The sequence below is a fragment of the Colossoma macropomum genome, unplaced genomic scaffold, assembly GCF_904425465.1.
Source record: "Colossoma macropomum unplaced genomic scaffold, Colossoma_macropomum, whole genome shotgun sequence".
NCBI classification, from domain to species: Eukaryota; Metazoa; Chordata; class Actinopteri; order Characiformes; family Serrasalmidae; genus Colossoma; species Colossoma macropomum.
This window is the reverse complement of record NW_023494875.1, coordinates 707,062-719,608: the sequence shown is the minus strand read 5'-3', so window position 1 is coordinate 719,608 and position 12,547 is coordinate 707,062. Positions and strand designations below refer to the sequence as shown.

The 12,547-nt window shown below is 37.3% G+C and overlaps 1 protein-coding gene across 1 annotated transcript in view; it reads left to right on the top strand.

Annotated features, from left to right (window-relative positions):
• LOC118800381 (immune-associated nucleotide-binding protein 13-like) overlaps window positions 1-10,682 on the top strand; it is a 30,648-nt gene extending 19,966 nt beyond the window's left edge. The window contains exon 3 of the mRNA XM_036560589.1: window positions 8,342-10,682. Within this exon, the coding sequence (XP_036416482.1) occupies window positions 8,342-9,839 (1,498 nt within the window). The 3' untranslated portion in view covers window positions 9,840-10,682. The remainder of the gene's footprint in view (window positions 1-8,341) is intronic.
• The last annotated feature ends 1,865 nt before the right edge of the window (window positions 10,683-12,547 follow it).

Sequence of the window (12,547 nt, the reverse complement as noted above, 5' to 3'; positions counted from 1 at the left end):
TGCCTGTTCTCCCCGTGTCTGCGTGGGTTTCCTCCGGGTACTCCGGTTTCCTCCCACGGTCCAAAGACGTGCAGTCAGGCTGATTGGACATGCTAAATTGCCCCTAGGTGTGAGTGAGTGTGTGTATGTGTATGTCTGTCTGTCTGTCTGCCTTGCGATGGACTGGCGACCTGTCCAGGGTGTATCCTGCCTTCCGCCCAATGACAGCTGGGATAGGCTCCAGCACCCCACCGCGACCCAGAAGGATAAGCGGTTTAGATGATGGACGGATGGATAGAATGTATCAGTTACGATATTCCTGATATATGCAGTTACACAGTATATTCTGAATTTTATATTCAATTTTACATTCATAGTAATGAAGAAATAACAGAATAACACTGTGAGGAACTGCATTTACAACTGTTTAAAACTCTTGGATGACAGGCAAAACCATGTTTTGTTGAAAAAATCATTGCAACTAAGAACACTTGCCTGGTCACCCATAATGTCAAAATAGACCACATATTTAGATCAAACCATTCTTCATAAAATAGAGTCTTATTATAGTGACTAATACACCTAATATTCCAGATACATGTTTTGTGAAAGAAAAATTGTTGGAGAAAATCAATTTCCAGGATAAGAGAACTTGCTGGTGGAAAGTGGATCATTTTGAAATTCATAAATGACCTGTAAATTACATTTTAATGAGAACTTATAAATCTCCAATTTTTAATCACAGATGAAGAGAAGTTGTTTCAAATACTATTAGGACACCGTTCATCATTTCAAAGTCAATTGGATTTAATCGTCTGCGTGCTTAAAAAGCATTTCATTTTTCTTGACATAATGACATTTCTTCCTTCAGATATAATTGAAAGTGATTTCATTAAATATTTAATAATGTTTGGGGGACAGCAAATGGGGAGGCTGAATAAATAAATTCCTCCCAAATATTGAAATATCTCTGTAAATAGCTACAAAGAATAGCTAGTAACACTTTACTGTAGGGCACTTCATGACAATTAATACAAACATACATAAACATTTATATATTCAACATTATAAACATTATATATTCCAAAAGGCATCAGCTGTCATAAAGACTAAATAATGTGGGTTAAGTAAAATCATTTTTTATGAATCCTTAAGCAAATACCATGACACTGTTTTATTTTCTCTGGCCCCTAAATGAATTCTATTTTAGTGTTTATAACATTTTTATGAATCTTTATTCAATCATCACGACACTGTAATGACACTGTTATGTATATTTTTTCTAGCCCCTCTAAGTAAAGTGAGTTCCATTTTATAGTTTATAACATTTTTATGAATCCTTATTCAAGTACTTTGACACTGTAATGATAGTGTTATGTATATGTTTTGCTGGCCTCTAAGTAAAGTGAGATCCATTTTACCATTTCTAGCATTTTCATAAATCCTTATTCAAGCACCATGACATTGTAATGACAATGTTACGTATATTTTCTTAAGCAAATCTTATCCTTACTTTAAGTGGTTTTAATTTAACAGTTTCTAAGGTGCTGTTTGACATGCTACCCAATAAACAAACATTTGTAAACTAGTATGAAAATTGTTCTTATTAATATCTTGTTAATATCTAATGGCAGCAATGAATCAAAATGTGGAAACAAAATTTCATTAAGCACTTTTACTGAGAAAAAGATAATGCCTTCTGTATACGAAGTTTTTTCAAAGTTTGTGATTAATAGGCAGGTTGCTCAGTCACCTAATGACTTAAACTTAAAAGCACAGACTTACTTACAGAATTACTAAACATTTTCTACAAGATATTTTTTCAGTTGGACAAAACAAAATGAGCAGAAACCTAAAAAACAAATTTACATTACATGTTCAGATGCCTTTGAATCACAAATGCTTTATCTATGTAAATGCTATGTAAAGCTTCACAACTGGAGCAGTTTGTGCAATTGTGTTTCTTTTGACATTTTGCTTTACAAAGGCCCTCTTCATGGAGCCACATCTTCTGTAGGACTTCAGTGCCAGCTTGTAGCATTTTATGACCCCTTCAATTGTCTTCACTGAAAAAGGCATGAAAATACTATTCAACAATCATATGCATGAATATCTAAAATTACAGGCTTATGTCTTTGGAAAACCTGACTAACAATGATTTATTCATCTGTCTCATGCATCATCACTGCACTGCCATTTTAATTACTTGAATATATTCTATGTGCTGTACAGTTAAAATAAAAACAACAACAAGACAGATACTGTATTCCTATGTCAGCTATCCAGTATGAAAATGTTTAATGACTTCAGTGGTTGTCAAGTAATATAACTAAAGTGAATGTTTATTATGCAAAAGACATCAAAGCAAATCTTAATGATCAACACATAATTTTGCAGCAAATCTTCACAATTCACTGTCTAATTTACCTAACATTTGCAATCTAGGGGCTACAGAACCAGTTTTATATTATGTATTAATGAGGTCTAGGCCTGCAACTGTTGAAAATTGATTAGAATTTCCAAATATCTTATAAGAGTAAAAAAAGCTCAATACATGTTTCATTTTAAAGATTCAATGAACAACAAGATCATTTTACTCTTACTGTTATGTATTATTATTGCTATTATTAATATTATTCATAAAATGAACACTACTTACTATTATTATCAGTTACTGTTGTCTTTGTTATAATATATATATATATATTAGCTTTTGTATGTAACACATTTAATGTGCCAAAAGTTCTGCACACAGCACAATTTGTTTTATTCATTGTCAACCTCTGAGCAAATGAACAGAAATTGTTGACTCAAGAAGGTGAGCTGGGAATCTCCACCGGTGGTGTAGAACCGGAGTCCGCAGTCCGCAGCGGCCAGGTTGGCATATGGCCCTGACAGAGGGTCTAACACAGAGAATTTGTGGGTTGCCTTAATTAAGATTAAGTGACCCTTATTAGTCCCACAATGGGGACATTTCACCTCTGCAATCCACATACACATTAGTGAAGACACACACACTAGGGGGCAGTGAGCACACTTGCCCGGAGCGGTGGACAGCCCTATCCGCAGTGCCCAGGGAGCAGTTGGGGGTTAGGTGCCTTGCTTAAGGGCACATCAGTCACAGACTGTCGGCTCAAAGGATCGAACCTTCCGTCACAAGGCTGATTCCCTATTCTCCAGCCCATAATCCCAGTTAATGGCTGTATCCAGATTTTGTGCCAGATGAGAGGAAGTTTTGCAAATGAACTGTTTCTTCAAGAAGACACCAGGGTCTTCAGCACATCCAAAACAGTACGTCGTCTGTATTGGAGTGTGTTTCCTGCAGAAAAATGCAATCTGAACCTTTGCTTTGGCAGAACAGGAAAATAATTCTCATTTTATAAATGTTTTGAAGACCTGTTGCATTTAAAGAAGTGCACAATAATGAAGCTTTAACAAAGAACATAATCACTGCAGTGAACAATGAAATTATATGTTGAGTGAAAAAAGTAAGGAAAAAGAAGTAAATGTTTTAACAAAACTAAAGTCTTGAAAAAATAAAATGAAAAAAGCAGTCCTATTTCACTCTTTTTTTGGTTTAATATACTTCCTTGAGTTCTTTCAAAGAAATCTGTAATGTGTCAGGGGGAAAAAAAAGCTTTAATACAGCTCTTGAATAGCAACCTAGAATTTTCTCATCTGTGAAGAAAGGCGCATTTTCTGAGCATTCATTTTATATTCAAACGAGAAAACTCTCAGTGGCTAACTGTGTGTGTGTGGGGGGGGGGCAAACAGTAATTACATAACAATATCAACAGCATAACAACAGGCTGCTTCTGTTGCCCCCTGAAGATGGGGTGATGGGGGTGAAGCGGTTGATGCAAGACTTAAGCAGACAGGCGCTATACCTCTTGTTGCTTCATTGAATTCAAAAAGCATGCAACATCTTGGTTTACCTTTCATATACCCTTTGACTGAGCTCAACTTTTTGACGAACCGCATCCCCCAAACTTGGCACACTGGATATGGCGTAATAAATTACATTTTCTCTCTGGTCAACCTCCCTGTCATATTTATGTTAAGAATCGTTAGAAGGTGAGGATGAGGTTAGCTTTGCATCACTGCTGCTACCTGTTGGAGTGGTAATCTTTGGAGGACCGTGGACTGTTTTTCCTACACATTTTCTTGTTCAAATCAGTTTTACTATCAGTAAATAGTTTGTATTAAAAAATAAAATGGAAATTGTTCTGCAAAAGTTTTATCTACTGAGTCATAAATTCACAGATTTGCCAAAGAGCTCAGCAAAACACATGTGCTTAGCTCACCATCTTGCCTTAAGCTCACTTTTCCTAATAAAGAACTAACACATCCTCACAGGTGTGCTGGGTACTTGTGCCAGACTTGTGAATTAAAGCTGAGAACCATATCCTGTGTTCATAATGTTCTCATAATACGTATCGTTATGGCTGAAAGGCACTCGAGTGCTGCACCAACGATCAGCGTTGTAAATTTGATACATTAAATTAAACTATCACTGTTCTTTGTTTGGCTTGAAGTTCTGTTCTGGTGTTAAATGTTAAGAGATATTCAAGATTAACCCTTATTTACACATGGAAAAGCAGAAATTGCAAGTGTAGTGCATAGACACGTGTAAGTGTAGAGATTTTGTTGGGGAGTTTCAGGATAGCAAGAGAAGGAGAGTATGCTAACTAGTGAATTACTATTGGTACACATGTTTGGATCAGTGTGGGCTGTCAGAAAGTACAGTGAACTCTTACAAAACATATATACTGTATTTCAAATCTTCCCTTTTTATCAAAAATTTTAGAGAAAGCAGTGGCAAAACAATTATGTTCCCATCTGCATAGGAGTAATGTATATGAAAAATTTCAGTCCGGCTTCAGGCCTCACCATAGTACCGAAACATATATACATACATACATACATCATCTAAACCGCTTATCCTTCTGGGTCGCGGTGGGGTGCTGGAGCCTATCCCAGCTGTCATTGGGCGGAAGGCAGGATACACCCTGGACAGGTCGCCAGTCCATCGCAGGGCAGACAGACAGACAGACATACACAGTCACACACTCACACCTAGGGGCAATTTAACGTGTCCAATCAGCCTGACTGCATGTTTTTGGACTGTGGGAGGAAACCGGAGTACCCGGAGGAAACCCACGCAGAACATGCAAACTCCACACAGAAATGACCCTAGTCGCCCAGCCGGGAACCGAACCCAGGCCGTTCTTGCTGTGAGGCGACAGCGCTACCCACTGCACCACCGTGCCGCCCAGTACCGAAACAGCGTTAGTGAAAATTGTAAATGATCTTTTATTATCCGCTGACAAAGGAAACATATCCTTACTGGTTTTACTTGATCTTAGTGCAGCTTTTGACACAATAGACCATTCCATTCTATTAGACAGGCTTGAGAAACTAGTAGGAGTGACAGGTAAAGCTCTTTCGTGGCTCAAATCTTACCTTAGTGATCGCTTTGAGTTTGTTAATGTAAATGGTGAACCATCAGCTCTCACAAGAGTAAAGTATGGTGTTCCACAGGGCTCTGTCTTAGGACCCATGTTATTTGCCTTATATATGCTACCACTAGGCACCATCACATGGCATCAGTTTCCACTGCTATGCCAATGATACACAATTATATATTTCAGCTAAACCAGAGGACAAAACTGAACTTAATAAGATAGAGGACTGTGTCAAAGACATTAAAGACTGGATGTCAAGCAACTTCCTTTTACTAAATTTGGACAAAACCGAAGTCCTTCTTCTTGGTCCAAAAGCTGCTAGGGATAATCTGCCTACGTTTACTCTTAATCTCGATAGTTTCTCAATTGCACCAGGCACATCTGTAAAAAGTCTTGGTGTCACGATTGATCCCAGTCTGGCCTTCGATGAGCATATTACCAATGTTACCAGAATAGCTTTCCTCCACCTGCGTAACATCGCTAAATTAAGAAATGCACTGTCGCTACAGGATGCAGAAACGTTAGTTCACGCCTTCATCACGTCCAGGTTAGATTACTGTAACGCTCTGCTTTCTGGCTGTTCCAGCCAAAACCTTAACAAGCTTCAGTTAGTCCAGAACGCTGCAGCCAGAGTTCTCAGCAAAACCAGGAAATTCGACCACATTAGCCCAATTTTGTGTACCTTACATTGGTTGCCAGTTAAATTCCGCACTGAGTACAAAATTCTTCTGCTGACGTTTAAAGCTTTGAATGGCCTTGCTCCTCAGTACCTCAGTGACCTTATTTCCTATTATCAACCGACACGCCCACTTAGATCACAAGGTGCTGCTCATTATTAGTACCCAGAATAAATAAAGTTACGTCAGGGGGAAGAGCCTTTTCATACAACGCCCCCCAGCTTTGGAATAACCTACCAGTCTGTGTTTGGGACTCAGACACAGCCTTCATCTTTAAGTCTAGGCTAAAAACTTACCTGTTTAGTCGAGCCTTTGGTTAATTTGTTTTCCTAACTATGTCCCTCTCATCCCCCAACCCCCCTACCCCCCCCCTTCCACCTCCCCCTCTCTTTCCCTGAGCTGAGCGGCTGCCTGTCCTAAGAGGGTCTGACCTGAGATGCGGCCGGCGCACTGCACAGTGGTGTTAAACTGCATCCACTTATACTGTTTTGTGTCTGTGCTGTAATCCGGTGTCGACCAGAGGAGGATGGGTTCCCCTTTTGAGTCTGGTTCCTCTCAAGGTTTCTTCCTCCTGTTGAGGGAGTTTTTCCTTGCCACTGTCGCCAAGTCTTGCTCACTGGGGGCACAGACCCAGATTCTCTGTAAAGCTGCTTTGTGACAACATCTGTTGTAAAAGGCGCTATATAAATAAATTTGACTTGACTTGAAATTTGACTACTTACAGCATAACAACAAATATATATATATTTTCTATGTATTGTAAGACAGAAAAAAACATCAGTTTAGTTAGAAACAGAATCAGAATTCCCTGAACATCTTTTCCTATATATATGCCCACAAAAAGAAACATCACCTCCACAATTATTAATATAATCTTAATATAAAAAAGTGTAAAAAGAATTATAAGAAAATCATCTTTTGGTGAATTAGCTTAATCTCACACTAAAAAAAGGAGAAAAATCCATCCATTAATTGAAGTATTTTATTATCAAGTATAATCATCAAGAAAAAAAAAAAACACATGACACAGTCGTTGGCACCCCTAAAAATTCTTAGAAACAAAATGTAACTGAAAGATTTTTTTCTGTTTATATTTTACTTTTTCAAGTTGATCAGAGTGTCCAGGAACTTTTAAGCAGTAATCCATGACTTCCTGACTAATCCACTTCACTGGGGTATATATGTGAGGTGACACAGAGGTCAAATTCCATTAGTCATTCTTCAACATGGGAAAGACAAGAGAACACACAATTCAAATAAGGGAAAAGTGTTGTCCTTCTTAAGTAAATGAATGGCAATAAAAATAGCTACTGATCTGAAAATGCCCAAATCTACAGACAGGGCAATAATTGAAAAGTTCCAATTAACTGCCTGGACTTGCCTGGACAGGATCCGAGTTAATTTTGCCCCCATGCTCAGTAAGATGGATGATAAGAGAGGCAAAGGAATCCCCAAGGATCACGGTTGGAGAGTTTCAGAAAAAAGAAGCATCTTGTCTCCAAAACTACCATGGATGCCACCTCCATGCCAATAGATTATTTGGAAGGAAAGTATGTCAGGAAAAAGCCTAACCACAAATGTAAGTGCCTGGAGTCAGATGAAATGAAAAATGAGCTTATTGTTAAGAAACACTCCAGGTGGGTTTGGCATAAACAGAAGAACGACACATTGAAAAGAACCTGATGCCCACTGTTAAGTAAGGTGGGGGGGTCTGTGATGTTGTAGGGCTGTTTTTGTCCAAAGGCCCTGGGAACCTTGTTAGGATACATGGCATCCTGGACTCCATAAAACACCGGGAAATTTTGCATCGAAATCTGTGTGCCTCTGTCAAGAAACTAACAATGGGTCATCACTGGATCTTCCAACAGGACAGTGATCAAAAACATGTCCAGATTGACACAAAAATGGTTTACTGAACTCTGAATATTCTCAGAATAAATTGACCTCAATTAAAGGTTGGATTTTTCTCATTTTTTTCAGTGTGAGATTAAGCTAATTCATCTTTACCAAGGTTGCTAATAATTGTGGAAGGGACTGTATGTATAAGCAGTTCAAACCCCTTTGTAAGCTGTAAGTTTTATAGTTGTTTTGCTTTTATGCCAAAATGACATAATACCCATAATGACTAACATTCATAATATATCATAGCAGCAATGGGCAAAAAAATAATGTGAAGAAACTTACATGAATGTACTACATGTCTCTTTGATTTTCTTGCAGGAATGAGGACTCAGTTGGAAAACAACTAGACGAAATAAAAAAAAACAGTAGAACAATAAAAGGATCCCTCACAAGATACATTCTAAACACAAAGACTCTAATTGATGGAGAAAGACTGAGGAGAGAGAGATTTGGAGAAGAAGACAAGAGCAAACCTCATAAAACCATAATACTGGTTGGAGAAACAGGAACAGGGAAGTCGACTCTCATCAACGCCATCATCAACTACATGCTGGGAGTGAAATGGGAAGACAGAATCTGGTGTGAGATCATAGAGACGAAAGACGACCAAACTAAATCTCAGACCAATGCAGTGACTGTGTATGATGTGTTTGCTGAGGAGAGTCCGTTCTCTCTCAGCATCATTGACACACCTGGATATGGAAGCACAGAAGGGAAAGAGGATGACTTAAATGTTACTGAAACACTGCATGAGTTATTCAGATCCAAAGATGGAGTTCGTGAGATTGATTTAGTGTGTCTTGTGGTGTCATCAAACACCACTCGACTCACAGACAGGCAGCTGTATGTGTTTGATTCCATTCTCTCTTTATTTGGAATAGATGTGGAGAGAAACATTGTTGTGCTCATCACTCACGCCCCCAAAAAGCCTAAAAATGCCCTTAAAGCCATCAAAGAATCAAACGTCAGATGTGCTAAAACTGGTAAAGAGCCTGTGTACTTCAGCTTTGACAACTCTCACTGCGAAGACTTTAATGAAGACGATGACAAAACAGCATGGGACAAAAATGAGGAAAATATGCAGAACTTCTTCACTTTTCTGAATGACAGTAAAACTGTAAGTTTAAAGATGACCGAAAATGTGATGAAACTCCGCAAACAACTGACAGCATCCATCTTCAATTTAAAGGATCGAATCAAACAGACAGACCAGAAAAAAACTGAGCTTGAACAGACAAAAAAAGCCTTGAAGCAATATGAGGAAGAAAAGAAGGACATGAATAACTTTGAATATGAAGTTGATGAGGTCTACAAAGAAATGGTGCCAATAGAGTCTGAATGGTGGCACATACAAAGCAAAAAGGCGACTTGCTGCAGAGTGTGTAAGGAGAACTGTCATTATCCTGGATGCTGGTGGGTCAAAGATGTCTCATGGTGCAGTGTCATGTCAAAAGGAAAATGCCAAAGTTGTACTAGAAAGTGTGATGCTAAAGACCATTTTAGAGGGGAGAAAATCTATGTGTCAAAGACTCGGAAGGTGAAGAGGACATACAAAGATCTGATGAAGAAATATGAGAAAGAGTCTGGAGAGACAAAGAGTGTGATGAGCAGTCTAGAGAATGAAATCAAAGAAAATGAAGTGGAGAAAAAATATCTGGTTGAACAGTGTTACCAGAATGTGGTCACTCTGGAGGTGACTGCTTTAAAGTCTGACTCTGCGTTTGTCATTCAGCATCTGGACTTCCTGATTGAGATAATGAAGGAAATAGGAAAAACAGAAGGAGTTCAGAGACTTGAAGAACTGAAGAAAATGTAAGGTCCTTCACATCTATAAAGTAAATATATGACTGACCCTGATGAAAAATAAAATCATCCTCAAACAGTCTACTCAAAATGATTTACCACAAACAGGAGGAATAAAGAACATTGCATTCCACTAGTTTATATTTGCCTAGCCTACATACATGATTAAATTTTCAGATTAAATAAAAAAAGAGATTACTGAGAGGGGCTTCAGTCCCTCTTTGGCATCTTGCAGCAGGAAGTCACCACTTCACCATCTGGAAATCCAGCACATTTCCTCATTTGCCACGTCATGAATGGTACCTGCTTTTTCTAAATGTCAATGAACGACACTTTCTGCTCACACCACTTGTTTTTAGCGCTTACCAGCACCTGCCATGCAGATATAGCACATGCTACTTAAAACAGGCACATACCAACAACTCCTGTGAGAAAAGTGACTCTGGGCACTGGGCACTGGGCTAAGCTAACTAGCAGCACATCATAACTCCACCATAAACCATCAAAACCTGGAACAACTGATGAATGAATGTCGATTTGAAAACTTTGTGCAGTTAATATATAATATTGTTGGTTCTTTGTACCATTATGTGGACGATTCTAAGCTGAATGAGCTACTTTAGGAAAAGGCTGTGCAACAGTAGCAGTAATATTAGCTATATTTATTATCTTAAATATGTAGTACTTGCAGGCTTTTGTTGTGGCACCGAGATTTCATGAAAATACAGCTTGTGTTACAGATGTACTCATGCTAATTATTGAATTCATTGTAAAGTGTTATTCATGCTACATCTAAAGTTTGTAAAGACCATTTATCAGCATGTTAATTAAACAATAAACAAGAAATGTAGCCTTGTGTTATTGTTTTTATATATTTTTTATTAATTACAGTGACCCTTATTGCCATCTGCCGAAATTAGTATAATTTTTACAAACCACATCCAATTCCACTAACAGTGAATAGTTAATTACCACATGAAAACTACATTGTAATGTAGCTGCAAGGGGCAATTTGCTGGGTCCAAGCACTGTTAGGTCAATGAGGCCTTATGTGCAGGTCATAGAAAACACCATTTCTTCAGATCAAGATTCCTAAATTTCTTTAAATTATTGTGATTATTGAGTAAAGTCATTAAAAATTAATACAGCATCTACCCTTAATTTGTTATTCTGTATATATGTATATAAATTCAGTTATATCCAGATAATTCCTGATATGTCTGTAGCCCTTTAAGTCAGAAAAAGCCAGGTCACACCAATTTGTTCAAATCTTGCAACCACACTTAAAGATTGTTTTAAAGAACTTGAAGAACAAATGTGAGGTATTTTGATATAAACTCAAGGAGTAGTAAGTTGTAACAATTGTGGAACAACTACACAACTACAAGTTTTTTTTAAGACTTTTATTTGCACAATTGTCACACTTGGTGAAAAGCATGACTTGGAACAATTTGTGATTGAATTGAAATACAGTAAGATGCATGTTAGTTTCTATGTTTTGAGGTACACTATTTGCAATTAACTGGATGAAATATTGCAATATTTTATTAATGTAATGTTTAAGTCAACTTAAACCCAAATTCTTGTGTAATTTAGGAAAATAAATGTATTTTCTTAGTTTTAAGTCTTAAGGAGTTCTCTGGACACATTGCTGTTTTCTTGATCATTTAAATTGTTGGCACTGTAGGGTCCAGCTAAGACTGATGCAAGCTAATTTTGAAAGCTTCCTCTGCTGATTATTGTGCAAATGTGTATCAAATTTGGTCACAATCAGAACATCACTGATGGATTTAGAAACATTTGTGTCAGAATTAGCCAGGCCAGATTGATTAATTCATTCTAATGTGCTAAAAATGTATTTCTAAATAATTGTTGACCTTGAGAATTTCCTGGTTATTTTAAAACAAAGTCTGAGAGGATGCAATAAAAAAACTTGTCAAACTTTAATGATTTGATGGAAAACAACAGAGTATATTAAAAGACTTTCATGCAGAAAGTCTTAAAAAAAAACATTCAGAAATGCATTCTGCCAAAAGATAAACACAGTAAACCTTTTGACTAATGGTGTATTTCAACATTTGCAGTTACTGTTTAGGAAAGAAGAATAACACCTGGTTCTGTGATCAAGATTTGTTGAAATCAAATTACAGGATTTCCTGTGACATTAAGCAATTTACACATATTTTCAATGTCTTAAGGCTCATTAAGACATAATGTAATTAAACCATTGTCATGTCTTTATTTCAATCTTAGACAGCAATAGTGATATTTTAGATTGGTTACAGCACACTGAGCAGTGTAAAAGACAACTTAGGCCTATTAAAGTCAATTTTCATATGTTTCCTCAGCTGATTATTGTGAACATAAATATCAAATTTGGTCATAATCAGAGCATCACTGATAGATTTATGGCCTCGAGTCAGAATAAGCCGAGCTGAACTGATTGATTCATGTCTTGCAGTTATATTGTGCTTAGAAGTCAAGATTTTTAATAATTATTGACCCTGAGAATTCACTTGTTGTTTTAAGATCGCATTTGAGAGAATGTGCCACAATATAAATATAGTAAAGCTTGTAACTATTTTGAATGTTTGAAGTTGTAAATTGCAGTTAATGCTGAACCTCTGGTGGCCAGAGAATACATTGTCATTCCTGGTTCTGTGGTCAAGATGTATTTAAGTCAAATGTGTAATTTCCTGTGTAATTTTAGAACATACATAT